Source organism: Argiope bruennichi, chromosome 6 (assembly GCF_947563725.1).
Source record: "Argiope bruennichi chromosome 6, qqArgBrue1.1, whole genome shotgun sequence".
NCBI classification, from domain to species: domain Eukaryota; kingdom Metazoa; phylum Arthropoda; class Arachnida; order Araneae; family Araneidae; genus Argiope; species Argiope bruennichi.
Genome location: NC_079156.1, coordinates 14,592,106 through 14,615,713, shown reverse-complemented (window position 1 = coordinate 14,615,713; position 23,608 = coordinate 14,592,106). Strand labels below are relative to the sequence as shown.

General features: G+C 27.5%; 1 protein-coding gene across 1 annotated transcript; it reads left to right on the top strand.

The window, feature by feature from the left end:
* Window positions 1–1,030: 1,030 nt before the first annotated feature.
* On the top strand, window positions 1,031–23,608 carry LOC129973016 (histone deacetylase 8-like). Its single transcript, XM_056087362.1, has 10 exons — window positions 1,031–1,264; window positions 1,825–2,023; window positions 5,590–5,731; window positions 13,847–13,959; window positions 14,465–14,542; window positions 14,943–15,051; window positions 15,577–15,749; window positions 18,308–18,402; window positions 19,312–19,417; window positions 21,114–23,608. The coding sequence occupies exons 1-10, from the start codon at window positions 1,112–1,114 to the stop codon at window positions 21,161–21,163; spliced, it is 1,218 nt and encodes a 405-aa protein (XP_055943337.1). The 5' UTR covers window positions 1,031–1,111; the 3' UTR covers window positions 21,164–23,608.

The following is a 23,608-nucleotide window of genomic DNA, read 5'->3' as shown; positions in this document are numbered from 1 at the left end:
AAAGGAATGTTTTGGATTGCCATTGTATGTCAAGAATAACACCTGAAATGGAATCTCAACTCTCCACATTTCTCTTCCACCCCAACATGAGTATATTTAACCCACGATGTCCGAATACATAGCGAATTTCCAGTTGAAACAATTCTTGAATCTGTTATCCTCTGATTTAGGAACCGAGAAATTACGACAAGGTCAAAGAGGCTCATTATTAATATATATATATTGATGAAATACTTTGATTTCTATCAATAAGCGAACAGCGATTAAACCTCTGTTCCAAGAATTACAATAGTTCTTGTCTATAATATCATTCTATTAAAATTATAATGAATAATTTAATAAAATAAATTAATTAATTTTGGTATTTAATGATTTTTAAAAAAATCTTTTTTTTTTCTTCGCAGTAACTTTTACTTTTTTACTTTTATTAGAAAAGACTTATTACATTTCCTTTTTTTCCCACTCTTTTACGCTATCTTTCTTAATGTTGACTGTGACGGAAAATCATTTTAAGGAAAAAATGAAAGGACGTTTAAAATAATAATAATAAAAAAGTACTGAATGGATGAAAATTATTTTACTTCAAGCAGAAAAGGGGATGGGGAATCACTTATTCAAAATTATGTAAAAAAATAATTTAACAATTAAGTTTTTTTCTATAGAATTATATGCATTATAACTCGATAATGAAGAAACAAACGTCTTTCCCTTATCTTCGCATTCCTCTAAAAATAAATGAGGGGGAAAAAAATATATCTATGCGCGCGATGTTTTGAAATGAAAACTGAAGTGTTTCCTACTTGATTGATTGAAAGTAGAGAATGTAAGATAAAAAATTTAAATTTTTAGCTTTTTGGCCAAAAGTAATTGATAAAATAAAATTAAGCATCATATATTGATATGAACAACTGAAAAAAATAATTGAATACTGTTGTAAGTTGTTTTTAATAATGTAAATATGTTTTGAATTAATATCTTGCACGTTATATCCATAACCGTATAGTTGTCGGTATTCGATTTAATTGTTTTGTTATTGTCGGGATTCGAAAACAATGCAGACGAGTTTTTCGGGCATTCAAGTGACGAAATCCTGAAAAAAGGAAATATTATTATGGAAGCTTATGCTTACGAAGAAACTGCTTCTTCATTATCCCAATCTGAAAGTACTACTTCACAACAGGCTGTATCTAATCCTGCCGTAGCTTATATTCATAGTAAAGAATTTGAAGCCCATTTAAATAAGCATCCTAGACTATACGGAACGGTGAGATATTGATAGACTCTTTTACCTTGCATTATTTATATTTGATTAATGCAACAACAGTTTTGCTGAATTCAAGAATTTTCAGAACATGACAATTATAACAATAAAGCATCTGTCGTATAATTCGAGAGTTACTCTTGAACAAAGGAAATATGTTAATGTACAATGATTACTGTCACTTATTAAAATGAATTTTACTGTCGGATTCTTAATTTTTTGCGTTATGTGTGGCTTAATTGTTTAGACATGAATAAATTTTTTCGATGTATTTGTTATAAATATAACTTAATTTATTATGCAAATGATTATTCCTTTTTAATATGATAGTTTTTTTAAAACTTGCTTTTGAAAGATTATTAAGAAATGTTTTAATCTTCTGCTATATCTTTTCATAATTTTTTTAAAGAAAATGGAACATAAATTTCTGTAAAACAGTAAAGTAATATATATTATTATGACAAAAAATTATAAGACATATGTTTAAAACAACAATAATTTTTGCAATACTTTGTATGATAAATTTAATTGTATATCAGATTTATTTATTTATATTTTTGTAGGTAACTGTTACACATAACTTAATCAAAGCATATCAACTGTTGGATCATGTAACTGTCATTCAGCCAAATTTCGCTACAGTTGAAGAACTGAAATCATTTCATTCAGAAGAATACATAGACTTTCTTAAAAAAATTAATGATCTCAGTGAAGAAGAATTGCTGGATGAGGAGGAAGAAGAAATGGAAAAATATGGGATAGGTACAGGATTTTGTATAGTTTTATACTTTGCTTGAATAAAGGAAAATATTATGAAATTTTTTTTATTGTCATTAATAAATTATCTAGTAAATATATGTTAACGTCTGCTCCACATAAAATATAATCAAATAGATAATTGTTGGGGGGGGGTCGCAATTTTTGAGGGTGTGAAATTTTTTTTTTAAATAATTTATTTTAGGCTATCTTTTGATTAACTTGGACTATATATACTCAAATTGATTCAAATTAAGAATCTTAAATTTCTGAATGCTACACATAAGATTTGTTTTAGGTTTTTAAATTGTGAATCAATATGCTTATTTATTTTTTTTTTCTCTCCTAAGCTGGCTGAACTTAATATTATAGTTTTTCAATTATGTTGAAAAGGTTTTATAATTTATTTATTTGATTTAAAGTTACTTAAGTTTTTTTATATGCTAGATACTGAAATCGATTCTCTTGAAAATCTCTCTCAATTCAATATTTTGTTATTTTGCTGTGGCCTAATTATATCCATGCATTAATATTATTTACCACTTAACAACTAGATGCAAAGAAAGTTGATTAAAATCAATTAAATGTCTATTATTTTATGTTGGGAAGGGAGAGCTCTTCTTCTGGCCCTGAATGCAATGACTATGACTTTTCTAAAAATCTAGCATTCTATGATATGATGAAAAATCCAACATAATATTTGTTAGGCATGAATATTTTAAGCATACTTATATACACAAACAATATGCATTTAATTTTTGTACTTATGAAAATTTGATTTGTTTTGCTTCTCATTAAATAAAATTATTTATTTTTTCGATCTTGCTATATTTCTAAAAATAATTATAAAGTTCAACTTAATTTTAAGAAAATGATGATATGGAATTATTATATTTTTAGTTTTCATTCAAACAACTGAAAATTTATTATAATCAGCAAAAAATTAAAGTCAGCAATGACTGTTCACTTAATCATTCAAGTATAAGATACAGACCTAAAATATGTATACTAACAGGTATGGGAATGAGGAACTCTTAAGCAGAAAGAAACTTGCTCATAGGGGAGAAAAAAATTAACTTTCCATTGCTTAAGAAATAATTTTTTTTAAGAAGGATTTTTTTAACTTTTATGTACATAAAATTTTATCTTTGAGTGTAACTTTTTATCTGAGGGACTTAAATTTATGCAATTTTTCTAAAATGAAATCTGACGAAAACAATGAGTGAATATTTCACAAATCCAGTTTTGAGAAATTAAAAATTGAAAGTCTGCAATTTCAGGCATATCTGGATTACTGTTACCTTTTATATCATTGCAAATTATTTATGTAATTAAATTATTTGGCAACTTCATAAGGTCGAATGAGAATTCTTCCAGCTTCTCATTATCTTAGTTATTTACCTTTTGATATGCTTTCATTCAATTTGATTTATTTCCTGTAAAGTTCCAATTTTGTAATTGATTCATACTCTTAACTAATGTGTTAAGAGTCTGAAACCTTGATGTTGTGATTGATAATTCTTTATTTTAATATGTTCAGAACTTAACGCTTTTTTAATGTTATTTTTATCCTGATTCCATAGATATTTTACGAAATTGTTGTGAATTTTAGAGAAAATTAATTTTTTAATCTTTATATGAAATTGAAGTCTAAAAAAAAGGCTACTTTTTATTACAGCATTAAAAAGTCTTTTATAATTATTTTATTTTTATTTGTTATTCACTAGTCATCTTTGAAAATCTGTTGATTTACCAAAGATACTAATTACACTTAATTTGAGATAATTTATTTAGATCAAACTTCATGGCTATAATTCCATCAAACAGTCAGAATTAAAGTCATATTATTTTGGTAGTCTTATAATGTACATAAACTTTTCAAATAATGGCCAATTCAATGGCATTATAGCATTATTATGCACAATTCATCTACTTCTAAATATAGTAGTATTATTAATCCTGTAAATTACAAAGATAATGAACAGAATCCTTCTTTATCATTTAAGATTAGAAGAAAATCATATGATGATCTATTTGGTGAAATGATGAATCTTGATTTTGGTATTATATTTCACAATATTTTTGTTGTGAAATATGATATATTTCAAAGTTAATTAAATCTAGACAAAAGAATTTTATAGTAACTCAATTGGCATCATTGGAAAGACACTTTTGTGAGGAAACATTTCTTTGAAGTTATTATGAAAAAACTTGAAAATCTAGCTTATTTTTTAATTGGTTGAAATTTCAAAAAAAAAAAAAAAAAAAATCCTCTAAGGGGCACATTTCAACCTATATATTATGGACATATTTGGCAGCTTGGGCCTGTATACTTTCAATGCACATATTCATCATTGTTGTAAGTAGAAATTATAATAGAAATTAAACATTAAATCTTAAGTGACATAAATGTTTATGAAAAATTCTGAATAATGATTCTTATTATGTTTTTAATGTTCATTTTGAATTAAAAACTACTTCTTGGATGGATAACTTCTCATTTCACAAGTTATGTGTGTTAGTAGTAAATTCTATTTGAATGTGCTATTAAAAAGACAAAGCATAGAAGTTTTCAGATTTTAACTTAATAAAATTGATTAAAAAATTATGATGTCCTGTAATCAGTGCAAATTCTTTATATTGAGAACACTACTATAAACCATATATTTACTTTCTATGAGCCTATCAAAGTCTTGTAATTTAGAATAGAATTTTAGTGTTGTTGCTAATAATATTTTTAAGGTGCCTATCACATTTGTTCATTCTCTTGTAAAGTGCCTTTAAAAGGCTATTTCATTGTCTTGAATTTAAAATCTTAGTTATCATATAATTACTTTAAATTAAAAAAAAAATTCAGTATAGAAAAGTAGGATTTCTTGGTTTGGTTGTAGTTAAATATATCATAAAATAAACTGATCTGCAACAATAATGAAAATATATCAGATAGAAGATTGGTGCATTACTTATTAGATATGCCTTCATGCTTTATCCTAATATAGATACTAGGTATCTTTTACATAGCTGAGCTTGTAACATTTATGCATATGATAAAATTAAAAATTACATCAAGAAGTATTTTACTTGATATTGTTATGTGTAACATAGATATCTATGTCATGTATATTACTACTATATCATGTATAATATATTATCTTAATAGATACCTATAATAGGTACCTAGATTTTAGGTACCTATAATCTTAATATAACTAGTAATCTTCTAGTCTTTATAATAATCTTAGAAATATTCAAGGCAACTATATTATTTCATAAAACAATATCTTTGGAATATTTTTAAACATGTATTTGTATCTTTTCATATTTTTTCCTTTAAATAGTATGAACATTAGTTGTAGTTTTTAAAGAACAATCACTACTTTTCATTAGCACAATATCTGTGAAAAGCAAATGAAATCATAGTGATTATTCACAGTATAGTATTTGATGTAATTATAATATTTGACGCATTTTTACTTATTCTTCATTGGTGCCATGCTTGTAGAAAAGTATTAGTCAGTCTCTTTGTGAATAATATTAGTGTATATTTTACTTGACATTTATATTATTTATAGGCTATGACTGCCCCTTTATTCCTCAAATATTTGATGCAGCTTCAATGATTGGTGGAGCTACAGTAACAGCTGCAAAGGCATTACTTAGTGGAGAATATCAAATAGCTGTGAATTGGGGTGGAGGCTGGCATCATGCCAAAAAGTAAGTCCTTGTTTTAGAAAGTTTAAGTAAGTTTCTTGTTTTAGAAAATGGGTTTTTAGATTATTAATTTATATTACTTCTTTAGTTCACAATTATTAGTAATTTTATAAACACTTCTCTTTAATTTTAAACTCTTTAAAAATGAGAGTAAAATGTTTGATTGAAAGTTAAAATTTTCCCTTTTGATGTAGTTATTAATATATTTATGTCTGTGGGTTAGAATGGCATAGTAAGAACTCATTGAAGATGTGAGTTCTATTCCTAGGCTGTTGCCTTAAATTGAGTGTCTGATATATCATTACAACTTATTGTTTCTTTGCTGGCTAGTGAAGTTTTTTTTTTTTTTCTTTCCTTGTAAAAACAGAAACTAAATCACATCAAATTTTTGTTGATTAAGTTGAAAGTGTATAACTTATTCAACTTAATGTTTTCATTCTAGCTAGTTGAAGTTTTTTTCCATGAAAAAACAAAAACTAAGTCACATAAAACTTTAATTTACTCTTTCTTTCCTAAATTGTATTTCATTTTTTTTTTCCTAATTGTATAAGAGACTTTCTTAGTTGCTTTTTCTTATGAACAAAATTGTTCATTGGCTCTGTTTAGTGGAGTTATATTTATCAATATAAATTTCTTAGATTATTTTTATGAACTTTATTTATTGATTATTAATATATTTATTTTTATATATTATTTATAATTGTTTGTTTATTTATTGCTATATTATCTATTACTCTAGATGTATGTTTCAGTTTTTATATTCTTAGTTACTCATATTGAGCTTTAGAGATGAGCTGGGTTTTCATGAGAAGTAATAAAGTAAAACTTAAATGTTTTCCAGTTTCTCCTGAAAGTTCTCTAGGAAGACAACTTAACTCCCATGTATTGGTTACACACAAACTTTTTATTCAGTCTAGTCTTCCTCTTTAATCAATGTTGCACTGTTAGTCTGACATGGTTACATATTGGGCATTCTTCAATAACTCACAAACATTTTAAGCAACCGTCAATAGCTTGCAACTCCTGTGATTATTTGATATATTTTAATTGAATGTCTATCTATGTCTTATTGCATCTTTAATATTTTGATTCAACTATTTGATGTCTCTCTTTTTTAATTGGATGTTAGATGTCTGTGTTTATAGTGGTCGCTAAAGAAGCAGGTTACTGTTGGAAGAGTTCATTTTACTTAAGTAGAAATTCATTCAGGTTTCTTACATTGGCACATTTGGAGCCAAAGTGATGATATTTGCTATTATTGCATTTAATTTTTGAAATAAAATTCAAAACTAATTAACGAAGTTGAAAAGCATTTGAATACTCAAAATTTTGAAAATATCTGTTATTTCTGACTTATGTATACAAAGAACAATGCAAATCAAATAGAGAAACTGAATAATTATTTGTAAGTCTAACAGTTGCACAAGAAGGGGGAAAAAATCAATTAAGAAATCTAAAGTAAAATTTATGCATGACAAAAAATTGTCTAATTAATTATTAGAAATAGAATTGTCTTCATTTCATTTGTTTTAAATTTATGTAAGTAATTAATATCAAATTCTCTAAAGCAAACACAAATTAATCTATTTAATTTAATATAAAAACAATTGTATAGTGAATTATGATTACATAATTTTTTTAAAAGCTTGTTTTTATTCTAATATAAAATAAAATGCTCATTATTAAATATGCTTGAGACTTTTTGAAATTTATATTTATTTATTTTCTCTGAAGTATATTCCGAAACACAAACGGTTTTCATAAACACATATTCCGAAACGGTTTTCCGAAACATAAAATTAATGCTACCATACTATCAATTTTTAGATTTTTAAAAACCTAAATTTTTTTTATAATTTCTTTTCGATATGCACAAGTTTTCTGCAATATAATTAACTTTGCAAAGTTTATATGTAAAAGTCTTCTGAAGTTGAAAATAGTTTAAGTGTTCATTCAGGTGCGTGTCTAAGGTTACGGATTTATAGGAAAACTCAAATAAATAAACCCTACATCACTTTACATTATCTCTATGAAAAAAGATGTAAAAGTTGGTTTTAAGGTAGTATTCCAGATGACCATTTATTCATTTCCCCGGCTTTTGAAAACTAAATATTATTTCAAAGAAAATTTTTTCTCACGAACTGTCTTTTCAAATAATAGAGTAAAAAACTGGGTTTTCTTTTCAATGTATGTCAGTAGTCATGAGCAGCATATCAGTTAAAGATCCATGTCTTCCTGCATTCATTTTATAGTTTCTGGTTGAAAATTCTTCACTCCCAATATCCTTCAGTCTCTCTGTTCAAAGCCCATCAATGTGATTTGAGAAAATTCATCAATAATCATTTTATTATCGCAGTCAGTGCACCTGAGTAAAAGAAATCTTGTTGTTTTAAATATATAAATTCAATTTCTCATAATTATCATTTAACATTGAGAGCAAAAGCCAAAATCAATGTTTTTTTATCCTCTCGTTTTTTAAAAATCTCAACAATGATTGTGATGACTGATAACTGAATTATGCCTGCAAACTTAAGGCAATTATTCAATAATTTTGACAAAAATAAAATTCTGAATTTGTAAAATATATTTCTCTGAAAAATAATGAAATTTAAAGTTCACTACAAGGTTAAGTTTACTTAAACTTAACCTTGTAGACTTAAGTTTACTTACCTAGAAGACTTAAGTTTACTTAAACTTAAGTCTTCAATACAGTTTCCAAATAACGAAATTCAAAATTAAGAATCAGTTTAATTTTACCAACTCAAACAACTGAGTAAAAAAGTTTCAAACATTTATTGTTTTAAAAATATGATCTTGAAACAGATTTCTGTATTTTTCAGTTCCATATGAAAATCAATTCAAAGTGTGATCTTATTTATGTTAAAAAGTTATCTAACTTTAGATTTTTGACAAATATTTCATTAAATTTCAGTTTATGGCATTAAATAAAAGTTTTCAATTCAGAAAAAGCTATAAAATTGTATTAAGATATAATTTTTGTTTTAAAGAATGAGTCTTTAGTTTTAGTTGAAAGACATATGAAAAATATTTTTATAATTATATTTTGTGGAACTTAATGTAAATCATTAACAACTCAGTACAAAGTAGAAAAATAAGATGTCGTTCTCTAAATGTAAATGAAATAAACAGTTGATTTTGTGCTTTTATTATTAAAAAAAAAGCAATAATGATACTTTAGAAACAGATTTCACATAATATTTTGATTTAATTATTTGTTATTATCTTTCACACTTCAAATATCGTTTATGTTGTGTTTTGGTAATAAATAGGAATAATATAAATGCCTATTTTTAAAAAAATAAAAAATATAACTTAAAATCTTTTTTAAGCAATTCATTTATTTTACACGAAGCATGTTTAGATTGTGAATATATCAAGTTTTTAAGAGAAATGGTTTAAATATGTAAAAATATTTATAAATGTTAGTATCTATTGTTTCTTTCTTCATTTCACTTTCTACAATTTTAATTATTAAATTTAATCATTAAACTACATAAAAATTCTAAAAAATTAATTAGCAATTAACTAACCAAATAAATTTATGCTTTAATTTTAGTTAAATTTGCCAAAAATAAAAAAAGTGTAACAATATTAATCAAGAACTGAAATCTATACTTATAATAAAGCTCAGTGTGTGTGTGTGTGTGTGTTTGTTGGCGCTCTACAGGCCAGATCGTTCGACCTACAGCTACCAAATTTGGCACATGCATACCTTGGAGGTCGGGAATGTGCACCTGGGGTCCCTTCTTTTGAATTTTTAATTATTAACTAAAGAACTAACTTTCCTGCCAAAAAAATCTTCATTTCTCCACCGCCAAATGAATAAGACTTCAGTTTTTTTCCCCATTCTAACTAGGATAGGCTTAACATATTTTCGGCCGATTATTTCATACGATTCTGTTTATTTTCTTAGTGTTTGATGCATTTAAAATTAAACATTTTTAATTAATCGATCTATCAGATACTATAATTGGCGTTGAGAATTCAGGTATGCGCATTGTGTTCAGATTGTTGACAACTCTATTTTCAACGGATACGGACTTGGTTTTGAAGGCTTAACATGTTTCTGACCGATTATTTCAAACTATTTTGTTTATTTTCTTAGAGTTTGATGCATTTAAAACTAAACATTGTTAATTAATTGATCTGTTCATGATTAATCTGAGAAATTATTGCAGAAAACTTCTTGAGATATTGCATAAATTAAGAAAGATATTTTTTAGTGCCCATAAGGTTTAAATACTCAGCAATTCTGTTTTCAGTACTCATATTAAAAAAAAAAAAAAAAAAAATGCTTTGTTTCAGTAAAATTTTTTTTATATATTAATTGCAATTTAACCATTTCCACTTAAATTTAAAGCCTAAATTCTACGATATTAAACAAAAAAGTAGAGAGATACATATTACGTTATGGCTGAAGGCCTTTATAATATTATAAAAGAATTATATGACTATCAAAACTTGAAGCTTTAAATATTTTGATGAAGAAGCTATTAAAATAAAAGTTGCATAAAATATGTAATTATTAAAATTTTAACGAGCATTAAAATTGGTGAACCGGCTGGTCGCCAAAGGCGGCTAGTAAAAAAATAAGACAGAAAAAAAATAAGGATAATTCAAAACTCTGTTACACTTAAGCTTTTGACTGTCAACACAAATGTGAATGGTAGAAATCGGGAAGAGGCATTAATGAAAAAATAAAAATATATCAAACAGATTTCGAAACCTCAGGAAATAAAAAGTTCCATTCTTCTATAAACTATGATTAAATTAATTGAAATAAAACAAAGAAGCAATTATAGAACTTAATTTTTATTCTTGAAAATATTAATTATGATTAAAAGAATCCAAAATTACCTTATTTTAAAATATCAAAAGTATTAGCAAAGAGCGCATAACACATTGTAATTTCTTTAAAAAAAATCTAAATCACTGTCACAAGATTTTGATTCATCTGAATCAGAATCTCTACTCCCAATTTTAATTACCAATTCATCCACTGACTCTTCTAAAATTCCATCCTTTTCCCAATACGTATTTTCAAGTTTTTCCTCAAGACAACACTTGCTTCCTATTATTTGGAAGTTACTTCATTTACAGATTGGCATAACAGATTGTGTAAATTCTCCAAACTTAAATCATCAGTAACATTTCTTTCTTTGATAAGCCTTTTAACTGAAGACCAAATGTATTCAATAGCATTTAGATCACAGAGTCCCAAAACATAATGTCCATCTTCTTTTATTTCGCTATCAGTTTTATGTATGATTTATACATGAAGGCGATTTCTATGAGTTACTGAATACAGTTCCAGTTTTTGCATTTTCATGCTGTAGGCTATTCCATTATTTATCAGCCAGCTGGTCATTTCCTTCTTTGTGCTGTATTTTGTAGGTGTCGGGTTTGCAACTTTTGTGAGATATGGAGCATTGTCCATGCATACAACACTTTGTATTGTAAATTTAGAATGAATTTTTTCAATACCCATTACTCAAAATTTTCGAAATTCATTTCACCATAGTAATCTCTGGTTTTGGTTAACGCTTTATAGATTAATTGAACACCAGGAATAAATCCCATGGGCAAGCCAGCATGAATAACAATCAATTGATTTTTAGATTTAACATTTTTTTCGGCTCCTGAAATGGTATTTTGCCAACATTTTCGGAATGTTAAATTGCTGTCAACCCATATTTCATTAGTAAAAACTGTTTGGCATCCATTTTTTTCATACTGCTTTATTTTTCACAGGTAGTTATTTCTCCAAAACACAATCCAGGTCTTTTAAATGAGTAATTTTCTTTTATTCGCACATTTGTTCCAGCGAAAATTCGTGGAATGTAAAACTTTCGTCAGCGATTCTTTTTTTCAATGAAAATTTAACTTCTCTTTCAATCCAGGAAGTAATTTTCTTAGAGAAGGCACTTTCTTTTGTTGGACATAAAAGTCTTGAATTGTTTGCCATAGGACACTTTTGTCAAAATCGTCAATTTCACAATTTCGGTGAATATGATGTTTTCCAGGTGTTCTTAAAGCTTTCATTTTGTCCAGTGTTGAAACTTTATTTTTAATTTTCCTTTTGCTACATTTCTACACTTCAGTTGCTTGAGAAGCTCTTTTCTTAGCTTATGGAAGAGGAACTTTCAAAGATTTTGCTTCAGCTTTTTCAAAGCAAAATTCTGCAACATTATGCATAGTTTTGCATGCTTGTTATTTTAAAGTCTCTCCTTTTTTAAACTGAAAAGGCATTTTAAAGGATGTCAAAATTTAAGAGACAAGAAAAAATTATTAAATAATGGAATGCAGTTAATATTACCCAAAGAAAAGGTTAATAAAATTTAAAAGAAGCAAGGTAAGCAAATATACAGATACATGCAACTGTAGCGGAAGTGAGAGGACGAATGATCAACACCTTTTTTTGTTATTTCAAATTGGCACCAAGAAAAAAATCAACCCTCACTCTTCCATCTGATTCCTCCTATCCAAAATGGATCTTTCCTACAGAAACCTGTTTTTGTCCCCCGCCATAAGCAAAGGCATTTGGCTAGAAGTGTTTTCCTGGTGGACATACAGAAATCTTGGCTGCAGGACAGTTGACTATGAATTTGAGATCCTATTCTATCAAATATTTGCCATGTACAGGTATAAGACAAAATAATAAGGAACACCTGTGAAAAAATGAAAATTTCTATTTAGTAAGGGGTTGGATTACCTTTGGCCTGAATGACAGTTTGCATTCAATGTGAGATTGACAAATAAAGGTCTTGAACAAAGTTCATCGGAATTCACACCCATTCCTCGTGCAGAGCCGTCTCGAGTTCATATAGTGTGCATGGAGAAGGAAACTGAGCACGGACTTTTTCTCTAAAAAAACCCACAAAGGCTTAATGATATTCAGATCAGGGGACTGAGGACATCAGGTTAGATGTTCCACTTCATCATCATGCTAATGTAATCATGTTTGAACACAGCGAGACGTGCGAACAGGGGCGTTGTCATCTTGGAATACAGGACATTTTACCGGAAAGAGAGTCTGAAACATAGGGTGAAGATGACCTGCGAGAATGCTTCGATAATGGTTACCTGTGATCATTCTCCTCAAGACAATAAGAGGTCCCAATCCACGAGAAGATATTGTGCCCCACGCCGTCACAGAACCTACTCCATGTTTCATGGTTGGAACAAGACAGCCAATATGAAATGATTTTGCCGGTGTTTGTCAGACGAACACACTTCCGGTGGTCTGGAATAATGTAAATGGGGATTCATCTGACCAGATGACTTATTTCCATTGCAGTTGTGTCCAGTTTAGGTGGTCTCGGCACCACTGTAGTCTCTTAATAGCATTCCGTTCCGAAACTAATTCCGGTTTTGGATTCGCTACTCTGCCATGAATGTTCGCAACATGCAACTCTCATTTAATAGTTTTTATGGATACGGGGTTCTGGTTATTAATTTCGGACGTTATCTGCTTCAGTGTAGTCTTGCGATTTCGGGCGATATCCTCTTCAACACCCGTCTATCACGGCCCTACAACTTCGACTTTCGCCCACTGTTGGACTTCGCAGAAGACACCTTACCCAGGTTTGTGTAGGTTGTCATAACTCTTGACACAGAGGCTCTTTAAACACCCGTGGCTATTCTAGACACGGACCTCCAGCGAGGCGAGCTCCAATTATCATGACTTTTTTCACGTTGGGGAGGGAGGGCATAATCACGCTTTACTAGGTACAGAATTTTCCCATGCAACTCTCAACTGCCAAATGCTTTCCTGATACCTTCCCTTTCGCCGCCACTAGGTGGCACAATATTACGACACGAGGCAGCCTTTTATTGGACGGTTAAAGGACAACTCGTTTTTAAATGGCTCTTCCTATTATTTTGTCCTATACCTGTATGTAATGCAATCTTACACCCATCAAATTCAAATTTGACATTGTTCTGATTGAAAAGTTCGAAATGCATGGTGCTGGCTTGATTATAATCAAATCAGAATTTAAAATTATGAGATTTAATTTTATATATTCCTTATATAACTTGTAGGGTGAATCATATTTGGGATGAACTTAATTTATAATCTCTTTTTCATTTTCATAGGGATCAAGCTGATGGTTTTTGTTATGTTAATGATATTGTCCTTGGTATATTGCAACTATTGAAAAAATACAAACGTGTTCTATATGTAGATTTAGATCTTCACCATGGGGATGGTAAGTTTTCTATTTCTCTTCTTTCATGTTATATTGATATTTCCATTTGTTTCAAATATATATTTAATTTTAATCCTTTTTTGCAACAACAGCCAAAATATAAACCAAATATTCATTTTTTTTTTTTTTTTTCCTCTTAGCATTCCAGAAACAAAACTGAATTCCAAACTTGTTAAACAACAATATTATGCCTGTGAAACTGCGATTTATATTTTTAGATGTGACAAAAATCAGTGCATTTGGATAATTGCTGCATATGAAAAAAAAAAAAAAGTTACCATTTTACTTCACCATTGATACTTAACAACTAATAACATCAGGCTAATGGGAAAGCACTTTTTCTACTTTCTTGAATAATTTTGAAAAATTAGAAGATATATAAGAAAATTGCAGTATCAGGATTTTTAATTTAAGAAATGTAACCAAATTTTGTGGTTTTTATCATTTTTTTTTTTTTTTTTTTTTTTTTTTTCCTTTTAAAATGAAAACTTGTATTTTTTTACAGGTGTAGAAGAAGCATTTGCTCATACTTCTAGAGTTTTGTGTTTCTCAATACATAAAAATGAAATAGGATTTTATCCTGGTAAGCATATATTTGAGTCTTGAATTTAATATGACAATTATTTGTATATTGTATCCTATTGATTAAAATAAATTCAAAATGTTCTAAAAATTATATGTGCATTATCTAGTTTTTGCACAGATGATTAATATCATCTTTTACAGTTTCATGATTTAAAGCAAATGTATAATCTTTTTTTCTTATTGAAAATAGATTATTATGCATTATTATCTTGCAATTGCTGGTTATATCAGACAATGGAACTATAAATACCACTTAATGTATTGTTTGGTATTTGGGCACATTTTTTTTTCAGTGCTAATTCTATACCAGGAATGAGCTTTTTTTTTTTTTTTTCTTTTTTTTATGGGTATAACTTTAGAAAAGTCCTATATTTATGCATTTCATTTTACTATATTAGGTACAGGACTTTTAAATGACATTGGCTATGGTAAAGGAAAACATTATACAATCAATGTGCCCCTATATGATGGTATTCAGGATTCTCAGTATATAGAATTGATAATTCCGTAAGTTTTATGAACTTTTTGAAGAAATTCATTTGATATCTTCTTTAATGAATACTCTATATTTTGTGTTATAAAAATTTGTTTGTAATACTTTAAAATTATTCATTTTATTTTGAAAATTTCACGTAAAATTGTGCTTATCTTTATTTTTTATTAACATTGTTATAATACTTGGAGCAAAGATATATTTCTTTTTGTTTAGCAGATCTTTTATAACAGAATGGAATTGTATCTGCTTTAATGATAATGAAAGAGTTTATAATTACAATTCTTAAAAGATATTTTTATACTTGTATAAAACACTTTATTTTTATTCTTCATATGCAGATGACTGTTATACATAAATAACCATTTTTTTCATTTGTTTTTAATGTGATTTACATTCATGATAAGTTTTCTTATGCCAGCATTTCATAACATGAAAATTGTAATTCCAAAAGTAATTTTTCGAATAATAACTTGCATTTTTCTTATTTAATTTATAGGTAAAAAAGAAATGATGATTTTTTTCATTTGCTTTTTTAGTCTCTTATCAAAAACACAAAAGAAATTCCAGCCAGATATTGTTGTTTGTCAGTGTGGCGCCGATACTCTCGCTGGAGATCCATTTGCAGCTTTTAATCTAACACTGAAAGCTCCAGCAGAGTGCATCAAGTTACTTAAATCTTGGAATATTCCACTACTAGCTCTTGGAGGAGGTATGGCATTTTGGTAGTCTTCATTTTGTAAGAGCAGCTTAGATGAAATTAATGTCAATATTATTTCTAAAGAAAGAAAAAAAAATGACTCAGCTGGTATCTCAAATGCATTGAAAGATGATGGTATGGCTGCCTTATTTTTATATTTAACTATATTCAGCAACAACTCAACATGATAGTATGGAGAAAATTATTTTCTGTATCATTATACTTTGATCAGTAATTCTATCACCTCTCTTAAGATTTTGAGTTCTGGTAATAAATAAAGGGTAAGAGAAAAGATTTTCTTTAGGTGAATGTTATATCTCAATGAAAAAGAAAAATTTAAGATATTAGTGTATGAATTACCCTTCCTGTTAAATGAAATAATTTCTTATATTTATATAAAGTAAACTAAAACTTTTATAAAAAAAATATACAAATGAATGGATTCAGCAATACTTACATTTCATTACATTACAAATGAATGGAATCAACAATACTTATATTTCATTACATTACAAATGAATGGATTCAGCATTACTTACATTTCGTTACATTACAAAAGATAAACAATATATAATTTTTTGCCATACTGGGATAAATATTTAATGCATCAACTATGTATATATATTTAATTTCTTCTATATCTAAGTGAATATTTGTGGAATTGGGAATACAGGAAAAAGCCCATACATCAATAGTAAATCTATTTATTTTTTATATTAATTTAATTCCTTTTTCTTGTGTATTATGATTTAACAAATATTTATTTGAAATTATTATAATTAATAGTTAAACATGCAGTAGCTTTTGGAATATTTAGGCATTAGAGAATAGCACAGAAGAGAATTATTTTCTTAACTATGCAATTCTCTAATCTAACAGTATAAGTATCTTTTTAAGGAAAATCAGAAAAATGTGCTTCTTGAATATTGAGTTGGCTCATTTGCTTTGAAATTATTTTAAATATTAGTAATTTTTATATAATTTGATTACTTGTTTGTGATGAATGTAATAGAAATTTCTTCATAATTACTTACAATGCTTAGATACAGTACTGTGCAAATTAATTGGGACAAACACAAAAATTTTCAGAAATGTTGTTTAATTAGTATAGGTTAACTTACATGCACGGTATAGCAATCTAATACAAAATATGTCCTCCTCTATATTGAATGAGATCCTGTACAAGGTTTGGCATGGATTCTACTAAATTAGAACATAAATTTTTGATTTCGTCATCATGAAACCAAACTTTTACAACATTCTCAATCATTGCTTTCTTTGTTGAGCAGTCCATTTTACTCAGACGTCTCTTTACAATGCTCTACAAATTTTCAATGGGATTTAAATTAAGAGAATTATCAGGCCAATCTAAAACCGTTGTTTTCAGTTTTTGAAAAAAATTCATTGTTATTTTAGAAGGATGGCATGGAACAAGATCTTGTTGAAAGATACCAACACTACCAGCGAACGTTTGCATCATAGTCACAATTTTACTTTCTATTATAGAAATGTATTATTTAGAGTTCATCATCCCTTCAACTAGTACTAAGCTGCCAGGTCTTTCAGAAGTAAAATAACCGTAAAACATCTGTTTCTGAGGGTGCTTAACTGTTTGAATAAGATGTTGTTCCCTGATGGATTCTCCACCACTTTGCCTGACAAATCTTGGTAGAAACCCTTGCACAAGAAAATGCATTTTGTCACTGAATACAACCTTCTTCCAATCTTGTGGAGTCCAGGATTGATATTTCCTTTCCCAATCCAAATGTTTTTTTCTTCATTGTAGGTGTTAATAACTGTTTTTCTATTGGTTTTCTTGCAAATCTCCCAACTTCACTAAGCCTTCATCGAACTGTTGAGGAATCCACGCTCACACCAGTAGCTAATAAGTCTCTCTGAAGATCTCTACTTGTTTTGTAAGGATGCATTGTACTATTTCGTACAAGAAATTTGTCTGTTCGAAGTGTGGTCTTGCGTTTGCGTCCACATTTATACTACATTTTGGAGACACTGCCCCAAAATTCTTTTGCTGATTAATAATCCTAGAAACACTGGGTTTTCCAACTCCAAATACTGCAGCAATATCCCTCACAGCCATAGAAGTATGCTGACTAAGGGTAACAATTTTGGTCCTTTTCCTGGGAGTGATATCCATTTTTTTTAATACACGTCAGAAGGAGACAATTCACACAAGCGACTACTTTTTACAGCAACTGAAGGGAAAAATTTTCGACATGTCATGATCACGTGGTCAAACCGGCTTACACTAGACAAGGGCAGTCACACGTTCTAAGAAAATGCAGTTGAAAACGGTTTGAGGCAGAAAATCACCGAAAAAGGAACAATTTTCTTTAAAAATCTGTTTGTCCCAATTAATTTGCACAGTACTGTAAATGTTTTATTTAAATCAAGATAAAATTATATATTCTTTTGCATTACCTGGTAGGTTTGAGTTTAAATATACATTTTTACCTGCTTTTTGAAATATTATCCTTTTAATTAAAAGAATTAGTATTAAAAAATTATCTATTGGATCCTGAATAAAACTGAATTTGCTGTGATATTATCAGGTGGCTATAATGCTGTAAATACTGCAAGATGTTGGACCTATCTCCTTTCAATACTTCTTGATAAGACTGTGGAGTCGGACATTCCAGATCATAAGGTGAATAATTTTACTTTGTAAAATTTCTTTGAAATATAAAATGGTTACATATTATAAGTTTTTTTTTTTTTTTTTTGCTTTATTTTTTAACTTAAAAAGATCTAAATTAATAATTTCTTTTTTAACATTTCATGTATAGTGGGATGATTATGTAATTAATTTTTTACTGAAGCTCACATTCTTGAATTTTGTTTGTTTAGACTTGTTACGATTGCTGAATTATAACTTTTTTTTGCAATAATTGGTGAAATGTGACAATTCTGGTAGTTTCAATTGCAATTCTAAAAAATTAAAACTAAATGCTTTTTTTAAAAAAAAAACTTTTTGTCATTTAACATGGTGGACATTTGGCAAACATTTTGATGAACTTGTTAGCCTAATTCTCTGGAGCAAATAAATCATTATAACTTTTAATTTAATTTTAAAATTTGTATTTGTAATTTTTGAATACAAATCTTATTTTAATTCATTAAGAATCTGCTCTATTAGAAAGAAAATATTTGGTGAAACATTGAATATGTTTATGCTTTTTTTCTCTTATAGTTTGAAGTTTGTTATTAATATTGGTCCATAGCATGAATGGAATTCTTTTCTTTTGCACCATGGACACTTTTTTATACATATATTTATTATTAAATTTTTTATTTTAGTTTTCAATTCTTTTGGAATTTAAGTTATAGAATAGAATATGCATTTCTTAGTTTGGTGGGATTTTTATATTTTTTATTATAATAGAAAAGAAACATTAAAATTTTATGAAAAGTTATATAACTAGCAGTTTAATTACATGTATTCTATTGAATCCTCGCCAATGTTACTAGTTCTTATATCTTTGAAATTTCAATTTTTATATCTATTTCATATTGCATTGAGTTTTTTGTCATTTAGTTAATTTTGATTTTGTGGTAGTATTTGATGAAGTATGGTCCAGACTATGAAATACAAATATGTCCCAGAACAATGCCTAATAGAAATTCAACTGAACATCTGAAGTTAATTACAGATACTGTTTTAAGTAAGTGATGTTATGTTATATAATTTTAGTAAGTTAAATGAGTTATTATTATGTTTTGCTTTAAGGCTTTTGTAAATTCAAATAAAATTAAAAAGTACTGCTATAAAAATATAAATTATTTTCTCTTTGAATTTTATGTTTAAATTTTGTGTTCTACAAAGATAAGTAACTTTTTAATTTCATGATTACATAAATATCAGAAACATAAAATGCATAAACTAAATACAAATAGTTAGATATTTACTTTGCACTCTCATAAGCAACAGTAAATATAATTAGGATCAGTTTGGTAATTCTGGGCATGACCAGATCTTGTTAGTTGAAAGGCTATATATCTGCATGTGAGCTAAATAGTTTAAAAGTGCAGTGAGGTTGATGAATGATTTCTGAACTTTACATAATCTGATTTAAAAGTTAGATCCTTATTAAGAAACAGGATGAAGCAATATTAAAATGCATAATCGAATTTTTTGACTATCATAAAACTTAAAACACTATATTTTTAATTACACTATATTTTGAAGTTGTGTGGGAAAATGCAAGGGAAAACTCTTTTGTCGATATACTTTCTTCAGTCTGTAGTTCTCAATGTAATAGAGAAATATCAATATAATAAAATTTTATTTTGAAATAAATATATAATTCACTTGTTAATTATGCGAGTAGATATTATGATAGGTAGTTTAATTATTTAATCAAAGAGCATAATATGGAACATCCTTGAACCTTCAAAGTTTAAATTAATTAAGTTTACGTTCATATTACTAGTTCAAAGTTAAATTAAATTCATATTACTATGAAATATTAATTATTTTAATTTTTATTGAACAAAAGTTTACATTTGAAAGTTTGGTGTCTATCTGGACATCATATTTATAAAAATTTTAGATATAATTTATTGAATATCTGAACTACGGACCAAACTTCACATTCTGTAAGCCAGTTTTTTTCTAATCTTCAGAAGTTTCTCATCCTCAACAATTAATAATGCATGTATTTCATATTCTAGCTAATACATGAAGGGTAAAGTAAAAAGGCATTTAAAAATATTTAACCTCCTTTCACACTTCCCTCTTGAGAAACCAAAAAGAGCAAGAAACCTGAAAATTGTGTTTAAAAAATATTTATTAATGCATTTATTTTCAATTCAGATTTATCACATTGTTATTTTGATTTGATTGAAGTTGTTGACTTTTTATCTCACTGTAATTCTTCTATAGTTTTGAAATGAAGCTGCTATTATTATTTTAATAATTCTATTTGAGTAATCTTAACAATCTAAAAATAAAAAGTATCAAAAAATAAAAATTGACTTTAGATTTTATAAATTAGCTGTAAGAGCTTTTCTGTATCAAAAGCAAACTCATATCTCATTTAATGATATTACATAACCTTTACACCCATGAGGCATCTCCCGAGTGAATTCCTGTTCAATGTCATTTTGTTGCATTTCAGAGTAAGTACCTTGGCATAGTTATGCACTAGAGGTAAAATACAGATGAAGGTATTTTGTAGTTTTCCAAGGTCATTTATAATATGCTTTCAGCAGATGGCACACTTATTTGCCTGGTACAGTTAAGGGATTAATAAAATAATTTTATGTACATCAAAGAATGGTAGATAAGGGAATAAAAATATTATCTGTTTATTTTTTTTTCATGTATTCTCACCTGTTATGATTTATCTATTCTTACAGAAAATATAGATTATATTCAGGGGCCATCTTCTGATATAGCTGCATCTTGAAAACAAGAATCTTGCATGTGACAGTTGGTTGTATCAAAAGAATTGTGCCAAGAAGATTATCAAAATATTTAGCATGTTCAAGTCAGTGAACGTTCTCTCTCTTTAAAAAAAATGTGCCATTATGAATTTTTAACTTTTTAGCACATTGATGATTTAGTGTGGGAAATGGCTTTTGACTTGAAAAATGACTTTTAAGTATAATAACTTAAAAATATGAAATGAACTTTAAATGGCTTATATTAAGCATGCTTCATTTTTATTGTGTGCTATTTATAGTATAATAATCATGAATTTGAAAGAAAAGTATTCATTTAAATAAGATTTAACCTGTATAACTTGTCTAAGTGTAATTTAATATTAATATTTGTTTGTGGTCTTTTTTATTTGGGCAATGTATTGTATCCTTATTACTCCATATTTGTGAATCCTACAATATTTTACTAGCACTAGTGTTATACTTAAAGCTATTTATGTTATAGCACTTGTGTATTTTTCTATTTAATTACATTTAGAAGGATCGAAATATTCATTTACTTACATTGCCTAGAAAAATTTGACATGATCTAAGAGCCTTGTCAATGGCAGGATCTCACCATGAAGCTCAAAGATACCTGTGATTTTTTTCCTCTTCATTTTTGCCCTATATATTATGTTTAATCTGTGTAATTTGGTTCTCTCCTGCCAGAGCTTATATGAATGCATTAATCTTGAAAGAGTATAGTTTTTTTTTAAATATTTAATTATTATCTGCTTCACAATTGAATTTTTTTAAATAAATTTTATCTGTATTAAAGTAAACCGAAAATAAAAAATAAAAAAAACTCCACATACTACAGTATTTGACTTTTGAGTAATTTATCTCAGAATGTATACAGTTTCTGTGGATTTAAATAAGCACTTCAAATATTTTATTTGAAAATGAGAAATCTTTAGAATTATTTTTGTTGAACTCTTAAACATTGCCTAGTCCTTTTGAAGTTTAGTTTAATATAAAGTATATCAAATCAGAATCAAAATCTTTGTAATGAACTAATCAAATCTTCCATTTACAGTATGCAAATATTTTAATAAATTTAAAAAGCAATGTTTTGGAGAACTTTCCTGTATTTAATGCTTGGTATGCATTATTTTTTTATTATGTATTTTGGAATCTGAGCGATTTTTTAAAAATATCTATCAAAAGTATTTCTTATATTTATATATATATTGATGATTTTTCATTTTTTATATCTTCTAGTAAAAGATTCATAAAATTAGATTACATTGTTAATTTTTAAGTAAAATATGGTTTCATTCAAGTTTCAACATCTTCAAAGTAATGCATTTGTTTGATTTACATGATAATTATTTTGTATATTAGTTGTACAACTTACGAGGCATTTATACAGGATGTCCACTGTAATCTAATTCATATTAGGCAATTCTCATATAGTTAGAGAAGGCATATACTTGCTATTGGGGAAATGCTCTAAATGACATGAAGGAAATATGTTTTGAGCTAATAGATGCTCTAAAAAATTCAGATGTTTAAATTTTATACAGTTTCTGGTCTAATTTAATAAAATAATCTTTACATATTTATTTTTCAAAAGTTCCATTCTTCTATGACCAAATTATGAAGTCTTGGATTTCATTATTTTAATTCAATCGCTGGCCATTTCGAACAAGTACTGTTTGTTGATTTTTGTATCTTCCTTCAGGGAGCCAATGAAATTGTCTAAAAAAAAACTGATATTCTAAAGCTTCCTAATTCATATGAATTTAATTTAATTGCAGAAATACGAAACTTTTTCATTTTATTATTATATTTCAATAATATGACATCATTTATAGCCTTTCTCAATTTAGAAGTATATGTCTATATAATGGTTTAGAAATTAATTATAAAAATACTTTCACTGTCAAGAATCATAGATAACTTATTTTTTCTAAATCAGAATCAAGAAAAGCATTCTTTTGTTTGTCTAGTCGTCACAGACATAGTATCTTGTTACATTTTTCTCCACGCCTTGTATTTCTGAAATAATTGTGCTAATGTTTATAGCAGTGATATCTGTTTTCTTAAAGCTTCCTTTTTAATTACATTTTATCCATTTTAAAATGACAGGTAAATGATTTGCTTATGAACTATGCAACTATTTTTTTAGAAATTGATCTTAGCCATATCCTATTTTGTATTTCTTAAAAATATTTATGATTTTTAACACTTATGTTTTAATTATACCTGTTATACTTGACACAGATTTGCCTTGTTTTACATTTTATGTAAATACATTGTGATATGTCTCTGAGAATTTACAGTTCATTCCTTTATGTAAGTATGTGGGTGTTCATATACTCAAGTTCAGGCTTTTGCCTGACTGCAGCATGGAAATGTTTTTGTCTTAAAACTTTTTCTCTGCAATTTGTTACTGAAAATGTTAAATAAAAATTTATTGTTAAAAA

Coding starts and splice junctions, on each gene's coding strand:
- LOC129973016 (XM_056087362.1), top strand. CDS start 1,112: ATGGAAGCTTATGCTTACGAAGAAACTGCTTCTTCATTATCCCAATCT. Junction 1,265..1,824: donor ATCCTAGACTATACGGAACG/GTGAGATATTGA, acceptor ATATTTTTGTAG/GTAACTGTTACACATAACTT. Junction 14,543..14,942: donor TGAAATAGGATTTTATCCTG/GTAAGCATATAT, acceptor TTACTATATTAG/GTACAGGACTTTTAAATGAC.